Genomic DNA, 20348 nt, shown 5'->3' on the forward strand with positions numbered 1-20348 from the left:
TGGGGAATAGAATTGGAGTGGAGCTATGCTGGGGAATAGAATAGGAGGGGAGCTATGCTGGGGAATAGGAATGAGAGGGGAGCTATACTGGGGAATAGGAATGAGAGGAGAGCCATGCTGGGAAATAGGAATGAGAGGGGAGCCATGCTGGGGACCAGGAATGAGAGGGGAGCCATGCTAGGGAGTAGAAATAAAAGGGGGATATTTGTGTGCTGTACATGTTTGCTGACTGCATTAAACACTGTAATCTGTAAACTTTTTTTTCTTCTGTGCAATTTTGGGTAGTCGACACACACATCGACATTCATGCATGAGGGGATTTTTAAATTAAGTCCTCTAGTTTGCGTTGATCGTTTTGACTCTATTTATAAATGTACACACACGTGACTGCAGACCCATCCCCAGCTCTCGTGGCAACTCCACACTGCTACTCTCTTCTAGACACATTTCCTCCATGCTGCTTGTGTGCTCGGTGCTGTGCAGAGCTCAGTGACTTACCTTTGGGTGACAGGTATCTCCAGTTTACCACGGGCTCAGGCCTCCCTGTAGCAATGCAGCTCAGACTGACGTTATTACCCTCATTGACAACGATATTCGAGGAGATCTCCACTATTGTAGGGGGAACTGCAAGACACAAAGGACAGAAGCGTCATCAGAAAAAACATATTCATCTGCAGGATCGGATCCACCAACATGTGTGCTTATTACGGTAAAACTTGCGTGCTTATTATGGTACAGCTTGCACGCTTATTACGGTACAACTAGCACGCTTTTTACGGTACAACTTGCGCGCTTATTACGGTACAGCTTGCACGCTTATTACGGTACAGCTTGCGCGCTTATTACGGTACAGCTTGCGCGCTTATTACGGTACAGCTTGCACGCTTATTACGGTACAGCTTGCGCGCTTATTACGGTACAGCTTGCGCGCTTATTACGGTACAGCTTGCACGCTTATTACGGTACAGCTTGCGCGCTTATTACGGTACAGCTTGCGCGCTTATTAGGATACAACTTGTGTGTTTAAAGTACAGCTTGTGCACTCATTACGGGACATCACAAGTGCTTATTACGGAATTATGCAGCTCCAGCTTTTAGATGTAGAAGTCAAGGTTCATTTCTAGCTAATAATAATTTTGCTCACTCCACAGAAGAGCAGACGCTGAGGCTGCAGCCGGACATTATCCATCTCTCCGCAAAGAGCTCGTCACACGGCGAACGCAACTAAATCTTCAATGCAATAAAAGATTTTATAATGAATGAAAAATGAATGGAAATTCCTGCAGGCGGGCGGGGTCTCCACGTGAAAACCCTTCAAGAGCGGAGAAGAAACGGGGCGCACCATCCTACTGGGGAACAATCCTGATCTCTCCCGCGCGATGTGCTGCGGGTGTCCTGCACTTCTGGGGGATACTCACGACTCACTGCAGCAATTTACAGACATTACGTTAGTGTGAATGGGAACGTATGACGTGCGGGCTTGGAGTGCAGCTTTTGGGCACGCTGCATTCATCCTACTTATGGGGGATTCTCAGTTTGTTTGTTTTTTATCTTTATTGACAATTGTGGGGAAAAAAAAAGGAAATGAAAAGCTGCAACGAAACCCACAAACCCGTTTTCTGGTGAAACCCCAGCCACAAATGTAGACCAACAGAGAAGACCCCCCCCTTATGAGCCTTCAGGCTGGGGCTACGGAGATTATTTGCCGTGTGATAATGCAGAGCGATTCCCTGAATATCTCCCTCCGTATTCAGCAGGCGCTCATCTTTACCCGCTGCGTTACGTGTAGGCGCCGCTGCTCGCTCTCCTGATCACGGCTTTTATTATTTCCTCTGTAGGTGAATATTTATGGGGGGAGCAGTGAGAGAAGATGACACAAGGAGGACGAGGCCCCAGGACAGGGATTGTTGCACGGAGGCTGCAGATACATGAGGCTCTGTTCACACTGCTGCTGGGTTCTGACAGGTTTCCGTTGCTCTGTAATGACAGTAATTCCGTTATCTGCAGAATTATTCTTCTAGTAACAAAAAAAAAGTTTGGAAACCCAACAAACTGACGGACTCATCATAAGTCAATGGGATATTTCAGGATTCGTGAGAAAACAGACGTGCCAAAGCGGCAATGACTCAGAAGAGAAGGCATGACACGGGTGTGAACAGAGCTCAACTATTAAGAGACAGTCCCACTGAAAATATCAAAGCTGAACCCCAAAGGTCGGTGCCGCGTGGAGTATCTGGAGGTCCCATGTTCTGTTGTGGATGATGAGGGAGTTGTCCACGCTGGTCCGCATCTTCCCACATACTTCTCATTAGCTGCTAGGAAGAAACCAGTCCATGTGCTGATCTTTTATTATAAGGAAAGTGCCGAGGCTGCAGATATGAGGAGAAGAAATATTTATCCAGAGCAGGGGACAAGCCGCTTACAGAGAGATTTCCAGCATGAGCAATGGGGGGTTAAAGTGGCCACGCGGCATAGAACCAACTGGCACAAGGAGGGGCCACCGGCACAAGCATTAGCTCAGAAGGGGTCCCATCAGCTGTGGTTGGGTGATGAAGAGCAGAGTCCAGGTGAAGCCTCCATTACCGGCCATGTTGCTGACGGGGGATGTCTCGGATGATGTATCGGGCGATGTCATGGGTTAAGCCTCGGATGATGTCTCGGATGATGTCATGGGTTAAGCCTCGGATGATGTCTCGGGCGATGTCATGGGTTAAGTCTCGGGCGATGCCATGGGTTTACTCTCGGGCGATGTCTCGGGCGATGCCATGGGTTATGTCTCGGATGAGGTCTTGGATGATGTCTCGGGCGATGCCATGGGTTAAGTCTTGGATGATGTCTCGGGCGATGCCACGGGTTAAGTCTCGGGCGATGTCTCGGATGAGGTCTCGGGCGATGTCTCGGATGAGGTCTCGGGCGACGTCTCGGATGAGGTCTCGGGCGACGTCTCGGGCGACGTCTCGGATGAGGTCTCGGGCGACGTCTCGGATGAGGTCTCGGGCGACGTCTCGGATGAGGTCTCGGGCGACGTCTCGGATGAGGTCTCGGGCGACGTCTCGGATGAGGTCTCGGGCGACGTCTCGGATGAGGTCTCGGGCGACGTCTCGGATGAGGTCTCGGGCGACGTCTCGGATGAGGTCTCGGGCGACGTCTCGGATGAGGTCTCGGGCGACGTCTCGGATGAGGTCTCGGGCGACGTCTCGGATGAGGTCTCGGGCGACGTCTCGGATGAGGTCTCGGGCGACGTCTCGGATGAGGTCTCGGGCGATGTCTCGGGCGATGTCTCGGGCGATGCCATGGGTTATGTCTCGGATGAGGTCTTGGATGATGTCTCGGGCGATGCCATGGGTTAAGTCTTGGATGATGTCTCGGGCGATGCCACGGGTTAAGTCTCGGGCGATGTCTCGGATGAGGTCTCGGGCGATGTCTCGGATGAGGTCTCGGGCGATGTCTCGGATGAGGTCTCGGGCGATGTCTCGGATGAGGTCTCGGGCGAAGTCTCGGATGAGGTCTCGGGCGATGTCTCGGATGAGGTCTCGGGCGATGTCTCGGATGAGGTCTCGGGCGATGTCTCGGATGAGGTCTCGGGCGATGTCTCGGATGAGGTCTCGGGCGATGTCTCGGATGAGGTCTCGGATGAGGTCTCGGGCGATGTCTCGGATGAGGTCTCGGGCGATGTCTCGGATGAGGTCTCGGGCGATGTCTCGGATGAGGTCTCGGGCGATGTCTCGGATGAGGTCTCGGGCGATGTCTCGGATGAGGTCTCGGGCGATGTCTCGGATGAGGTCTCGGGCGATGTCTCGGATGAGGTCTCGGGCGATGTCTCGGATGAGGTCTCGGGCGATGTCTCGGATGAGGTCTCGGGCGATGTCTCGGATGAGGTCTCGGGCGATGTCTCGGATGAGGTCTCGGGCGATGTCTCGGATGAGGTCTCGGGCGATGTCTCGGAGGAGGTCTCGGATGAGGTCTCGGGCGATGTCTCGGATGAGGTCTCGGGCGATGTCTCGGATGAGGTCTCGGGCGATGTCTCGGATGAGGTCTCGGGCGATGTCTCGGATGAGGTCTCGGGCGATGTCTCGGATGAGGTCTCGGGCGATGTCTCGGATGAGGTCTCGGGCGATGTCTCGGATGAGGTCTCGGGCGATGTCTCGGATGAGGTCTCGGGCGATGTCTCGGATGAGGTCTCGGGCGATGTCTCGGATGAGGTCTCGGGCGATGTCTCGGATGAGGTCTCGGGCGATGTCTCGGATGAGGTCTCGGGCGATGTCTCGGAGGAGGTCTCGGATGAGGTCTCGGGCGATGTCTCGGATGAGGTCTCGGGCGATGTCTCGGATGAGGTCTCGGGCGATGTCTCGGATGAGGTCTCGGGCGATGTCTCGGATGAGGTCTCGGGCGATGTCTCGGATGAGGTCTCGGGCGATGCCATGGGTTAAGTCTCGGGCGATGTCTCGGATGATGTCATGGGTTAAGCCTTGGATGATGCCTCCAGCCCCTCTGTACGGGATCTCCATAGTGGGGGGTGATGGGATATATGAATGGATCCCCCATTACAGTGATTTGCCCTAATCTCAGGAAGGGTAAATGTCAGAAGCATGTTCACACAACGCGTCATCGCCCTCAGTCATTCAGACTTTACAGCACAACATGAATTCCTCTGACCCGGCAGAACGGCCGCAGCCTCAGCTCTTCATCCGTCCGTGTCCATCATAAAGCTGCAGAAAATGTAACAAATCCCAAAGCAGTACAAGACGAAACCGGATAGGGACCGCCAGTGATCCTGCAGGAAATATTACCAGCAACGGGACCGGATAAACCGACTGGAACAGGGGAACCGCCTGACATGCCGGGGACCGCCAGTGAACACACCGCACCCCCCAAATGACAGGAGACCGATTATACAGATTCACTAACGCCAAATATACACAACACATCATCTGCTCTACTCATCACGCACTGATCCCGAGTTACAGCGGTCACATCTAGAGCTGCAGTCACAGCGGTCACATCTAGAGCTGCAGTTACAGCGGTCACATCTAGAGCTGCAGTCACAGCGGTCACATCTAGAGCTGCAGTCACAGCGGTCACATCTAGAGCTGCAGTCACAGCGGTCACATCTAGAGCTGCAGTTACAGCGGTCACATCTAGAGCTGCAGTCACAGCGGTCACATCTAGAGCTGCAGTTACAGCGGTCACATCTAGAGCTGCAGTCACAGCGGTCACATCTAGAGCTGCAGTCACAGCGGTCACATCTAGAGCTGCAGTCACAGCGGTCACATCTAGAGCTGCAGTCACAGCGGTCACATCTAGAGCTGCAGTCACATCTAGAGCTGCAGTCACAGCGGTCACATCTAGAGCTGCAGTTACAGCGGTCACATCTAGAGCTGCAGTCACAGCGGTCAAATCTAGAGCTGCAGTTACAGCGGTCACATCTAGAGCTGCAGTCACAGCGGTCACATCTAGAGCTGCAGTTACAGCGGTCACATCTAGAGCTGCAGTCACAGCGGTCACATCTAGAGCTGCAGTCACAGCGGTCAAATCTAGAGCTGCAGTCACAGCGGTCACATCTAGAGCTGCAGTCACAGCGGTCACATCTAGAGCTGCAGTCACATCTAGAGCTGCAGTTACAATTCTCTCAGGCTGCGTGAGCACACACCCCCTGCTGGATCGGGGCCTGCATGGAGAAAGCTCTGTAGAGCTGCAATATAAAAACTATGGGGTTAACACCCGGAACTAAACAGCTGACTGATGAACATCCCAAAATGCAATGTACTAGTTCGCAGTGCATTATGGGAGATCAGCTTAGTCGTTAGGGTGTTTGTCAGCGCAACGCTGATGGATTCCAAAACACAAACAGCAATAATGGAACTGCAGCTTTGGATGTGTCTGGTGTATAAGACATGATGTAATTCCAGAATTGTGACTGCAGCTCTGGATGGGACTGGAGTATAAGATCTGATCTACTTGTCCTGAGTTACAAGAGGCAGAGGATTTACTGAACATTACGTCTAATTCCAGCCTGTGGCGCAGGACACCGGGGTTACGTACAGAAGGTGACCCTCTCCCAAATTGAGGAGACTGATGACCCTGCAAACATTCGGAGGGTGTTGTGGCTCGCGTGTTCTTACACCGGAGCAGAAGGGGCGTTTTAGGTTAAAATAAGTAGGTGACAATTTACCGCAGGTCTCTGGGGGTGGAAGGAGTGATCGGCAGCAGCTTGCGGTGAATGAAGCATTTAAAGGTCACGCACGGTGGGTTGCGCTCGTCATGGGAAGGTGTAACAGGCGCCATAGACATCGTGCACCTTGTGACTTTGGCGCAGACCCTCATGTCCCAGGAGCCTCCAGCAGATGGGATGAGACTTCCAGAGTGTTCTGTCCTGGCCTCCCGGAGGACTGGAGGGTCACGCGGGACAGGAGGACGCGCTGCAGTCAGCACTTCAGGAGGAGGTGGTCTTTTTACGGGCGGCTGGTTCCCCATGTGGGTTCTGAAGAGCTCAGATCAGCAGAAAATGAGAGGAATGTTCTGTCGGAGCGCAGCCGGTCTACCGTTAACCCCGCTCATGCTTCACCGTCACAACAACAAGGTTTACCCATGAAGCTCTCTATCCAGATGGCGCTTCATATAAGCGCACAGCGTGAAACGATTCTACAAGCGGCAGCCGAGCCTGCACCCAGAGCAGAAATCAGTCATTACTGGACAATGGACCCTACAAGCAGCAGCCGAGCCTGCACCCAGAGCAGAAATCAGTCATTACTGGACAATGGACCCTACAAGCAGCAGCCGAGCCTGCACCCAGAGCAGAAATCAGTCATTACTGGACAATGGACCCTACAAGCAGCAGCCGAGCCTGCACCCAGAGCAGAAATCAGTCATTACTGGACAATGGACCCTACAAGCAGCAGCCGAGCCTGCACCCAGAGCAGAAATCAGTCATTACTGGACAATGGACCCTACAAGCGACTGCCGAGCCTGCACCCAGAGCAGAAATCAGTCATTACTGGACAATGGACCCTACAAGCGGCTGCCGAATCAGTGATCTGTAAAAGGAACGTCCAATGTACTGAATGCACAAGCGCCGTGATGACACGAGTCCGTCTGACCGCACAGCGGGGGTCCGGTTGTCCCTGGACCGCGGTTACTCCATCAGTGGCCTCCTAGCACCTCATCTGGCAGAATAGACTGAGGATCGGGAGGGTCAGCACCGCGTCATGTGACCGATGTCATATCCCCAGCGCCATTACAGCGACAGGAGACCAAGAGCGGGGTCATTTACTAGAACTACAGCCATTGTGCGGTGTGCGGTGCCGATAACGAGGACATCAGATACCGATCAATAGGAACAGCGGGAGACTCGCAGGAGGCTCAGCGGCATTATGGGACTTGTAGTTCAGAGGCGGCATCATACCAGATCTCCGGCAGCACACCATGCCGGCTCCAAGACCTTGACATTTATGACAAAGACCCCTAAGTAGCAGCGCTGTATAATCTGTACGCCATCTTAGCGCTGCAGCAGCTCCCGCGCCGTTCACATCTCATACCCGATCCAGTTACAGCTCAACACGAACACAGAAGACAGAGGTGCAGCGACGAAGCTCCGAGCCCGGACGTGTTTAGGGGAGCGCGGGTTATCAGCCGTCTCCCGGATTCTAATCCAGATAACAGCGGCGGACAGAGAGGGCAGCGACTTGTGTTCCTGGAGCGCCTGCGAGCAGCAGATATCAGGACGCCTTTATTACCGCGCTGCCGGCCGGTGAAGGGCTGACGTCTCTCTCACTTGCGGCCTGTCAGGGGGCTTCATTGCGGACCCCGGGGATCCTGCCAGGCTACACGTCTAATCTCCCTGCTTAAAATGTCAGACTCCTAATTATTTGTAAAATTCACTTAAATAACCATTTGAACAAGGCCGAGCTCCGACTCTGCAGCGATTCCCTCTCCTCAGGGTTACTTTATGATATCCCCGGGGTACGGCCATCAGTCTCGGCTCAGTTTACCTGCAAAACATTCTATAAAAGGTTCAATTACTGTCAAGAGGGAAAGGCTGGAACCAGAAACCTGCCCATAGTTCTACCAGGGAGCAGCCGACCGGAGGGGCACAAACTAATAGTGGTAACCCTGGCAGGGGCAGCAATGTGCTCTGGAGGGGCTGGCGATCTAACCGGGAATTCTACAACTTTATGGCGCTGTGAAATTCACAAAGTCAAGACCGACAACAAAACATTCATGGATGATGTCTGGTCATGTGATAACTGGCCATGTGATATGTGATGTCTGGTCATGTGATAACTGGCCATGTGATATGTGATGTCTGGTCATGTGATAACTGGCCATGTGATATGTGATGTCTGGTCATGTGATATGTGATGTCTGGTCATGTGATATGTGATGTCTGGTCATGTGATATGTGATGTCTGGTTATGTGATATGCGATGTCTGGTTATGTGATATGCGATGTCTGGTCATGTGATAACTGGCCATGTGATATGCGATGTCTGGTCATGTGATATGTGATGTCTGGTCATGTGATAACTGGCCATGTGATATGCGATGTCTGGTCATGTGATGTCTGATGAGGACTGGTCATGTGATGTCTGATGAGGACTGGTCATGTGATATGCGATGTCTGGTCACGTGTGCTGTGATGACTACGTACGGTGTGTGATTATGTATGTTTGGATGTTGTGTGATGTCCAGTGTATGAGCAGATTACAGTCTTGGGTCAATGCTATGACAATAATCTTATATAGCGCCAACATATTCAGAGGGAACATGTACAGACAATACCAGACATTACACAGCGCCCAAACTAACAACAATCTATGAATGTTACCGGCAGTTTATAAGGTTCAACCCACGAGGCAGCAGACGAGCCGGGACTAGGTCACCTTCAGACGCTGCCGCCGCCGCCGCTATCAGGTGTCTCATCCAGCGGAGCCATCACTGGCGGGCAGTGCAGCTGAGAATCAATAGCCAACCATCTGCTCAAAGATTTATTGATGGGAGAAGCAGGAGATGAAACAGAAACAGCTGGAGTAATTATAAAGGCTACAGGACCGACATCCATGCCGAGATGCAGCCAAATCCCGTCATTTACACAGGAAAACTCCTTACTCTTCATGTTTGCTGGGAAAATCCAACAATGTGGCACTAATTCTGCGATGTCAACACAACCTCAACGAACGGCCGACACCCCATGAACATCGCACACCAATCATCAGGGCAAAGAACAGTGGCCAAAGACATTGATCAGAGCTGTGGCCACATCGCCAGGGACACATCAGGAGCGGCAGCCGCAAAACCAGCGACTCAACCGGAGCGGCAGCCGCAAAACCAGCGACTCAACCGGAGCGGCAGCCGAAAAAACAGCGACTCAACCGGAGCAGCAGCCGCATAACCAGCGACTCAACCGGAGCGGCAGCCGAAAAAACAGCGACTCAACCGGAGCGGCAGCCGAAAAAACAGCGACTCAACCGGAGCAGCAGCCGCATAACCAGCGACTCGACCGGAGCGGCAGCCGCGTAACCAGCGACTCGACCGCAGCGGCAGCCGCGTAACCAGCGACTCGACCGCAGCGGCAGCCGCGTAACCAGCGACTCGACCGCAGCGGCAGCCGCGTAACCAGCGACTCGACCGCAGCGGCAGCCGCGTAACCAGCGACTCGACCGCAGCGGCAGCCGCGTAACCAGCGACTCGACCGCAGCGGCAGCCGCGTAACCAGCGACTCGACCGCAGCGGCAGCCGCGTAACCAGCGACTCGACCGCAGCGGCAGCCGCGTAACCAGCGACTCGACCGCAGCGGCAGCCGCGTAACCAGCGACTCGACCGCAGCGGCAGCCGCAAAACCAGCGACTCGACCGCAGCGGCAGCCGCAAAACCAGCGACTCAACCGGAGCGGCAGCCGCAAAACCAGCGACTCAACCGGAGCGGCAGCCGCAAAACCAGCGACTCAACCGGAGCGGCAGCCGCAAAACCAGCGACTCGACCTGGTTATTCCTGGTTTTATTATTGTTTTTGACAGAACAACATAATCCGATTTTAATTCCTCCTCGGCGCGCCGCACTCTCCTCCGCTGCGGCGCGCCGCACTCTCCTCCGCTGCGGCGCGCCGCACTCTCCTCCGCTGCGGCGCGCCGCACTCTCCTCCGCTGCGGCGCGCCGCACTCTCCTCCGCTGCGGCGCGCCGCACTCTCCTCCGCTGCGGCGCGCCGCACTCTCCTCCGCTGCGGCGCGCCGCACTCTCCCCCGCTGTCATATGTTGCCTTCCATTAGGATTGATCATTCAGTGGTTTGAGCAGAGCTTCACTCCTGGAGAAAGGAGCAGTTCTAGCATGTTGGCCTCTTGCCTAGCCCCTTGTATTGGGGTTCAGCGGTCACCCCATGTCTCCAGCAGTTAGTGGACGGCCATGCGCTGGACCTCACTGAGACTTTAATGACAAATGCCTCGTTACACATTTCAGGAATAGCCATTAACGATCAATAACGACAATGAGATTTAAACTAATGCACAAATGGTCCGAGGAGGACTCCACGCACAGACAATAGCAGAAAGCAGGAGCGAGCCTCTGCAGTACCCAATAGCCTGCAGCTCATCACACCCAACTCCATGGGAACTTCACAGCAGCAGCTCAAACCAACTCCTCTAAATGCTTATTAGCCAAATGTCACAGGTGGAGACGACCCTCATAATGGGAGAATCTGTATTCCTCCAACTCCGGGAATATCGCCTGTGGGATCATTCTACCCCCGACCTCCCCACCATAGATCAGGGATTTAACAAATAGAGGGGGGGTTATAGGACTGCAAAAGTCGTAATGAAAATCAAGTTCAAGTAAGATGCGACAAACTTGTTAAAAGGCCTCTTTGTAAATTAGTTGGATCTACGGTGGTCCTTGCATCCCTGACTGAAATCCTAAGGCTAGAGTAGACCACCAGTATTTGGAATAAATGATAGTGAATGCATCTAGTTGTGGGTGACCACGCCCTCCTTCTCTTAGCTCCACCCACTTTTGGACAGTTGCAAGAGAAGGAGAAATCACACAAAAGTCGAAATATTAGCACCTTTTGCGACACTTCTAGGAGGCTCCATAGTGTGACTGCTCTTACAGTAGAGGTTCCATAGTGTGACTGCTCTTACAGTAGAGGTTCCATAGTGTGACTGCTCTTACAGTAGAGGCTCCATAGTGTGACCGCTCTTACAGTAGAGGCTCCATAGTGTGACTGATCTTACAGTAGAGGCTCCATAGTGTGACCGCTCTTACAGTAGAGGTTCCATAGTGTGACTGATCTTACAGTAGAGGTTCCATAGTGTGACTGCTCTTACAGTAGAGGTTCCATAGTGTGACCGCTCTTACAGTAGAGCTTCCATAGTGTGACTGCTCTTACAGTAGAGGCTCCATAGTGTGACTGATATTACAGTAGAGGTTCCATAGTGTGACTGATCTTACAGTAGAGGCTCCATAGTGTGACTGCTCTTACAGTAGAGGCTCCATAGTGTGACTGATCTTACAGTAGAGGTTCCATAGTGTGACTGCTCTTACAGTAGAGGTTCCATAGTGTGACTGATCTTACAGTAGAGGTTCCATAGTGTGACTGATCTTACAGTAGAGGTTCCATAGTGTGACTGCTCTTACAGTAGAGGTTCCATAGTGTGACTGATCTTACAGTAGAGGCTCCATAGTGTGACTGATATTACAGTAGAGGTTCCATAGTGTGACTGCTCTTACAGTAGAGGCTCCATAGTGTGACTGCTCTTACAGTAGAGGTTCCATAGTGTGACTGATCTTACAGTAGAGGTTCCATAGTGTGACTGCTCTTACAGTAGAGGCTCCATAGTGTGACTGCTCTTACAGTAGAGGCTCCATAGTGTGACTGCTCTTACAGTAGAGGTTCCATAGTGTGACTGCTCTTACAGTAGAGGTTCCATAGTGTGACTGATCTTACAGTAGAGGTTCCATAGTGTGACTGATCTTACAGTAGAGGTTCCATAGTGTGACTGATCTTACAGTAGAGGTTCCATAGTGTGACTGATCTTACAGTAGAGGTTCCATAGTGTGACTGCTCTTACAGTAGAGGTTCCATAGTGTGACTGCTCTTACAGTAGAGGTTCCATAGTGTGACTGATCTTACAGTAGAGGTTCCATAGTGTGACTGATCTTACAGTAGAGGTTCCATAGTGTGATTGATCTTACAGTAGAGGCTCCATAGTGTGACTGATCTTACAGTAGAGGCTACATAGTGTGACCGCTCTTACAGTAGAGGCTCCATAGTGTGACTGCTCTTACAGTAGAGGTTCCATAGTGTGACTAATCTTACAGTAGAGGCTCCATAGTGTGACTGCTCTTACAGTAGAGGTTCCATGGTGTGACTGCTCTTACAGTAGAGGCTCCATGGTGTGACTGCTCTTACAGTAGAGGTTCCATAGTGTGACTGCTCTTACAGTAGAGGTTCCATAGTGTGACTGCTCTTACAGTAGAGGTTCCATGGTGTGACTGCTCTTACAGTAGAGGCTCCATAGTGTGACTGCTCTTACAGTAGAGGTTCCATGGTGTGACTGCTTACAGTAGAGGTTCCATAGTGTGACTGATCTTACAGTAGAGGTTCCATAGTGTGACTGATCTTACAGTAGTGGCTCCATAGTGTGACTGATCTTACAGTAGAGGTTCCATAGTGTGACTGATCTTACAGTAGAGGATCCATAGTGTGACCGATCTTACAGTAGAGGCTCCACAGTGTGACTGCTCTTACAGTAGAGGCTCCATAGTGTGACTGCTCTTACAGTAGAGGTTCCATAGTGTGACTGCTCTTACAGTAGAGGTTCCATAGTGTGACTGATCTTACAGTAGAGGCTCCATAGTGTGACTGCTCTTACAGTAGAGGTTCCATAGTGTGACTGCTCTTACAGTAGAGGTTCCATAGTGTGACTGCTCTTACAGTAGAGGTTCCATAGTGTGACTGCTCTTACAGTAGAGGCTCCATAGTGTGACTGCTCTTACAGTAGAGGTTCCATAGTGTGACTGCTCTTACAGTAGAGGTTCCACAGTGTGACTGCTCTTACAGTAGAGGTTCCATAGTGTGACTGCTCTTACAGTAGAGGTTCCATAGTGTGACTGCTCTTACAGTAGAGGTTCGATAGTGTGACCGCTCTTACAGTTGAGGCTCCATGGTGTGACTGCTCTTACAGTAGAGGCTCCATAGTGTGACCGCTCTTACAGTAGAGGCTCCATGGTGTGACTGCTCTTACAGTTGAGGCTCCATGGTGTGACTGCTCTTACAGTAGAGGCTCCATAGTGTGACTGCTCTTACAGTAGAGGTTCCATAGTGTGACTGCTCTTACAGTAGAGGTTCCATAGTGTGACTGCTCTTACAGTAGAGGTTCCATAGTGTGACTGATCTTACAGTAGAGGTTCCATAGTGTGACTGATCTTACAGTAGAGGTTCCATAGTGTGACTGATCTTACAGTAGAGGCTCCATAGTGTGACTGCTCTTACAGTAGATCCTCCATAGTGTGACTGATCTTACAGTAGAGGCTCCATAGTGTGACTGCTCTTACAGTAGAGGTTCCATAGTGTGACCGATCTTACAGTAGAGGTTCCATAGTGTGACCGCTCTTACAGTAGAGGTTCCATAGTGTGACTGATCTTACAGTAGAGGCTCCATAGTGTGACTGCTCTTACAGTAGATCCTCCATAGTGTGACTGATCTTACAGTAGAGGTTCCATAGTGTGACTGCTCTTACAGTAGAGGTTCCATGGTGTGACTGCTTACAGTAGAGGTTCCATAGTGTGACTGATCTTACAGTAGAGGTTCCATAGTGTGACTGATCTTACAGTAGTGGCTCCATAGTGTGACCGCTCTTACAGTAGAGGCTCCATAGTGTGACCGCTCTTACAGTAGAGGCTCCATAGTGTGACCGCTCTTACAGTAGAGGTTCCATAGTGTGACCGCTCTTACAGTAGAGGTTCCATAGTGTGACTGATCTTACAGTAGAGGCTCCATAGTGTGACTGCTCTTACAGTAGAGGTTCCATAGTGTGACTGCTCTTACAGTAGAGGTTCCATAGTGTGACTGCTCTTACAGTAGAGGTTCCATAGTGTGACTGCTCTTACAGTAGAGGTTCCATAGTGTGACTGCTCTTACAGTAGAGGCTCCATAGTGTGACTGCTCTTACAGTAGAGGTTCCACAGTGTGACTGCTCTTACAGTAGAGGTTCCACAGTGTGACTGCTCTTACAGTAGAGGTTCCATAGTGTGACTGCTCTTACAGTAGAGGTTCCATAGTGTGACTGCTCTTACAGTAGAGGCTCCATAGTGTGACTGCTCTTACAGTAGAGGTTCCATAGTGTGACTGCTCTTACAGTAGAGGTTCCATAGTGTGACTGATCTTACAGTAGAGGTTCCACAGTGTGACTGCTCTTACAGTAGAGGTTCCACAGTGTGACTGCTCTTACAGTAGAGGTTCCATAGTGTGACTGCTCTTACAGTAGAGGTTCCATAGTGTGACTGCTCTTACAGTAGAGGCTCCATAGTGTGACTGATCTTACAGTAGAGGTTCCACAGTGTGACTGCTCTTACAGTAGAGGTTCCATAGTGTGACTGCTCTTACAGTAGAGGCTCCACAGTGTGATTGCTCTTACAGTAGAGGTTCCATAGTGTGACTGATCTTACAGTAGAGGCTCCATAGTGTGACTGCTCTTACAGTAGAGGTTCCATAGTGTGACTGCTCTTACAGTAGAGGTTCCATAGTGTGACTGCTCTTACAGTAGAGGTTCCATAGTGTGACTGCTCTTACAGTAGAGGTTCCACAGTGTGACTGCTCTTACAGTAGAGGTTCCATAGTGTGACTGCTCTTACAGTAGAGGTTCCATAGTGTGACTGCTCTTACAGTAGAGGTTCCATAGTGTGACTGCTCTTACAGTAGAGGCTCCATAGTGTGACTGCTCTTACAGTAGAGGTTCCATAGTGTGACTGATCTTACAGTAGAGGTTCCACAGTGTGACTGATCTTACAGTAGAGGCTCCATAGTGTGACTGCTCTTACAGTAGAGGTTCCATAGTGTGACTGCTCTTACAGTAGAGGTTCCATAGTGTGACTGCTCTTACAGTAGAGGTTCCATAGTGTGACTGCTCTTACAGTAGAGGTTCCATAGTGTGACTGCTCTTACAGTAGAGGCTCCATAGTGTGACTGCTCTTACAGTAGAGGTTCCACAGTGTGACTGCTCTTACAGTAGAGGTTCCACAGTGTGACTGCTCTTACAGTAGAGGTTCCAGTGTGACTGCTCTTACAGTAGAGGTTCCATAGTGTGACTGCTCTTACAGTAGAGGCTCCATAGTGTGACTGCTCTTACAGTAGAGGTTCCATAGTGTGACTGCTCTTACAGTAGAGGTTCCATAGTGTGACTGATCTTACAGTAGAGGTTCCACAGTGTGACTGCTCTTACAGTAGAGGTTCCACAGTGTGACTGCTCTTACAGTAGAGGTTCCATAGTGTGACTGCTCTTACAGTAGAGGTTCCATAGTGTGACTGCTCTTACAGTAGAGGCTCCATAGTGTGACTGATCTTACAGTAGAGGTTCCACAGTGTGACTGCTCTTACAGTAGAGGTTCCATAGTGTGACTGCTCTTACAGTAGAGGCTCCACAGTGTGATTGCTCTTACAGTAGAGGTTCCATAGTGTGACTGATCTTACAGTAGAGGCTCCATAGTGTGACTGCTCTTACAGTAGAGGTTCCATAGTGTGACTGCTCTTACAGTAGAGGTTCCATAGTGTGACTGCTCTTACAGTAGAGGTTCCATAGTGTGACTGCTCTTACAGTAGAGGTTCCACAGTGTGACTGCTCTTACAGTAGAGGTTCCATAGTGTGACTGCTCTTACAGTAGAGGTTCCATAGTGTGACTGCTCTTACAGTAGAGGTTCCATAGTGTGACTGCTCTTACAGTAGAGGCTCCATAGTGTGACTGCTCTTACAGTAGAGGTTCCATAGTGTGACTGATCTTACAGTAGAGGTTCCACAGTGTGACTGATCTTACAGTAGAGGTTCCACAGTGTGACTGATCTTACAGTAGAGGCTCCATAGTGTGACTGCTCTTACAGTAGAGGCTCCATAGTGTGACTGCTCTTACAGTAGAGGTTCCATAGTGTGACTGCTCTTACAGTAGAGGTTCCATAGTGTGACTGATCTTACAGTAGAGGCTCCACAGTGTGACTGCTCTTACAGTAGAGGTTCCACAGTGTGACTGCTCTTACAGTAGAGGTTCCATAGTGTGACTGCTCTTACAGTAGAGGTTCCACAGTGTGACTGCTCTTACAGTAGAGGCTCCACAGTGTGACTGCTCTTACAGTAGAGGTTCCATAGTATGACTGCTCTTACAGTAGAGGCTCCATAGTGTGACTGCTCTTACAGTAGAGGCTCCATAGTGTGACTGATCTTACAGTAGAGGCTCCATAGTGTGACTGCTCTTACAGTAGAGGCTCCATAGTGTGACTGCTCTTACAGTAGAGGCTCCATAGTGTGACTGATCTTACAGTAGAGGCTCCATAGTGTGACTGCTCTTACAGTAGAGGTTCCATAGTGTGACTGCTCTTACAGTAGAGGTTCCATAGTGTGACTGCTCTTACAGTAGAGGTTCCATAGTGTGACTGATCTTACAGTAGAGGTTCCATAGTGTGACCGCTCTTACAGTAGAGGCTCCATAGTGTGACCGATCTTACAGTAGAGGTTCCATAGTGTGACCGATCTTACAGTAGAGGCTCCATAGTGTGACTGCTCTTACAGTAGAGGTTCCATAGTGTGACTGATCTTACAGTAGAGGTTCCATAGTGTGACCGCTCTTACAGTAGAGGCTCCATAGTGTGACCGATCTTACAGTAGAGGTTCCATAGTGTGACCGATCTTACAGTAGAGGCTCCATAGTGTGACTGCTCTTACAGTAGAGGTTCCATAGTGTGACTGATCTTACAGTAGAGGCTCCATAGTGTGACTGCTCTTACAGTAGAGGTTCCATAGTGTGACCGCTCTTACAGAAGAGGTTCCATAGTGTGACCGCTCTTACAGTAGAGGTTCCATAGTGTGACCGATCTTACAGTAGAGGCTCCATAGTGTGACCGCTCTTACAGTAGAGGTTCCATAGTGTGACTGATCTTACAGTAGAGGCTCCATAGTGTGACTGCTCTTACAGTAGAGGTTCCATAGTGTGACTGCTCTTACAGTAGAGGCTCCATAGTGTGACTGCTCTTACAGTAGAGGCTCCATAGTGTGACCGCTCTTACAGTAGAGGGTCCATAGTGTGACCGCTCTTACAGTAGAGGTTCCATAGTGTGACTGCTCTTACAGTAGAGGTTCCATAGTGTGACTGCTCTTACAGTAGAGGTTCCATAGTGTGACTGCTCTTACAGTAGAGGTTCCATAGTGTGACTGCTCTTACAGTAGAGGTTCCATAGTGTGACTGCTCTTACAGTAGAGGCTCCATAGTGTGACTGATCTTACAGTAGAGGTTCCATAGTGTGACTGCTCTTACAGTAGAGGCTCCATAGTGTGACTGCTCTTACAGTAGAGGTTCCATAGTGTGACTGCTCTTACAGTAGAGGTTCCATAGTGTGACTGCTCTTACAGTAGAGGTTCCATAGTGTGACTGCTCTTACAGTAGAGGTTCCATAGTGTGACTGCTCTTACAGTAGAGGTTCCATAGTGTGACCGCTCTTACAGTAGAGGTTCCATAGTGTGACTGCTCTTACAGTAGAGGTTCCATAGTGTGACTGCTCCCCTCTGGTTCCCTTTTGTGAATATTAGCCCCACGTTTTCTATGGGCCAGTGCTGTGGAACCTGCCCCCCTGTCATGATAGAGTCCTTAAATATTAGAAATAAGTGTCTGTCCATAAAGTGACTTAAAGGAGCTTTTGTATCAGAGGCATTTAGGACGTTTCCACAGGACATATCATAAATGTCAGATAGATGCGGGTCCCACCTCTAGGGGTCCTATTTCTGGGCTGGGGCCCCCTAAACCCCTTATTAACGGCTGTAATCCAGTTGATGCGTGTGATTTACGACCATGAATTACGGAAGCAGCATAGCATGCGAGCTACGCTGTTTCTGTAATTCACGGTGGGAAATCACATGATTCAGCCACAACACAGAGGTAGAACGGCCCCCCAGCCCAGAGATAGGACCCGCATCCATTTGACATTTATGACATATCCTGTGGATATCCATAAAAACATGGGGTGAAGCAGCACAGATCCGGCGCGCCAGAGGCGGTGACACGCCCCTGGAGAAGAGGCAAAAGGTGGAATTATCAAAATATCCGCATACAATAAGCCACGTTTTGACAATGCGTGGAGGGTCTTTTTGAAGCCTAACAAAGTGTCAAAAAACATCCTCTTAAATAGATATTCTGGTGTTTAATGCGGACGACAGTAGTGATTTTGTGGTCCGCAAAACCATCGACCCGCTGTAGTCCATTTGTAAGCCAAAAACCTTCCGTAGTGCACCGGTATTCACGGATCCTCCAAAAAAAAAGGAAGGCTGCCGTTAGTCCCCAACCCCCTGTGTGGGTCCCATGATCCGCAAGTATAACCGTAAAATGATATATCCAGAGTTGACGCGGCCCGGATTGCGCCCCCACATGGATCCATGAACACCACGGCCATATAAATGAATGGGTCTGTATTGCAGATAGACCACGGACAGAAAACCACGGTCGTGACCACGAGGCCTTAGTGTGACGTAGACATTAGGTTTATTAACAATATAAACATTTCTCTCGTAAGGTCGTCCCTCAGCCAATGAAAATGGAGTTTAGTTATTTTGCAGCTCCTCTACTGAAGTCTTATTGAAGGATGAATGAAGACATGAAAAGAGATTTCCCAGGATATGAACGACTCCTCCCCGGATGGTGGGAAATATCACATTTCATGAAATGCTGCGATCATAGAACGGACCACTGACCACTCAGGATTTCCACCTTGAGAAACTCATTTATTATCACAGGCTTCATGTTTAATGGCCATCGAGAGTCACTAATATCCTGACCGTCCACTTTACAGCTACAGAGAGCAATGGCCACAGCCCTGAGTCCACGCCAACTATATGAAGAGGGCACGCGGGGTACAGTGAGGTCACCATCAGGCGGCTCTCCTCAGCGAAGGGCGCGCGACGGGGGCGCCTCTCTACAGGATGGTACTCCCTGACCTGTGATATAATATATATATAATACTCCCTGACCTGTGATATAATATATATAATACTCCCTGACCTGTGATATCATATATATAATACTCCCTGACCTGTGATATAATATATATATAATACTCCCTGACCTGTGATATAATATATATATAATACTCCCTGACCTGTGATATGATATATATATAATACTCCCTGACCTGTGATATAATATATATAATACTCCCTGAGCTGTGATATAATATATATAATACTCCCTGACCTGTGATATAATATATATAATACTCCCTGACCTGTGATATAATATATATAATACTCCCTGACCTGTGATATAATATATATATAATACTCCCTGACCTGTGATATAATATATATATAATACTCCCTGACCTGTGATATAATATATATATAATACTCCCTGACCTGTGATATAATATATATATAATACTCCCTGACCTGTGATATGATATATATATAATACTCCCTGACCTGTGATATAATATATATAATACTCCCTGAGCTGTGATATAATATATATATAATACTCCCTGACCTGTGATATAATATATAATACTCCCTGACCTGTGATATAATATATATAATACTCCCTGACCTGTGATATAATATATATAATACTCCCTGACCTGTGATATAATATATATATAATACTCCCTGACCTGTGATATAATATATAATACTCCCTGACCTGTGATATAATATATATAATACTCCCTGACCTGTGATATAATATATATAATACTCCCTGACCTGTGATATAATATATATATAATACTCCCTGACCTGTGATATAATATATATAATACTCCCTGACCTGTGATATAATATATATAATACTCCCTGACCTGTGATATAATATATATATATAATACTCCCTGACCTGTGATATAATATATATAATACTCCCTGACCTGTGATATAATATATATATATAATACTCCCTGACCGGTGATATAATATATATATAATACTCCCTGACCTGTGATATAATATATAATACTCCCTGACCTGTGATATAATATATATATAATACTCCCTGACCGGTGATATAATATATATAATACTCCCTGACCTGTGATATAATATATATATAATACTCCCTGACCTGTGATATAATATATATAATACTCCCTGACCTGTGATATAATATATATAATAC

General features: G+C 49.2%; 1 protein-coding gene across 5 annotated transcripts in view; it reads right to left on the reverse strand.

Moving 5' to 3' along the window:
• Positions 1-20348, reverse strand: part of NTM (neurotrimin) — a 652265-nt gene that overhangs the window by 138626 nt on the left and 493291 nt on the right. For all 5 annotated transcript variants that reach the window (XM_075839099.1, XM_075839097.1, XM_075839096.1 and 2 more), the window contains exon 4: positions 499-624. In XM_075839099.1, coding sequence (XP_075695214.1) covers positions 499-624 — 126 coding nt within the window. The remainder of the gene's footprint in view (positions 1-498; positions 625-20348) is intronic.

Source organism: Rhinoderma darwinii, chromosome 10 (genome assembly GCF_050947455.1).
Source record: "Rhinoderma darwinii isolate aRhiDar2 chromosome 10, aRhiDar2.hap1, whole genome shotgun sequence".
In the NCBI taxonomy this organism is placed as follows: Eukaryota; Metazoa; Chordata; class Amphibia; order Anura; family Rhinodermatidae; genus Rhinoderma; species Rhinoderma darwinii.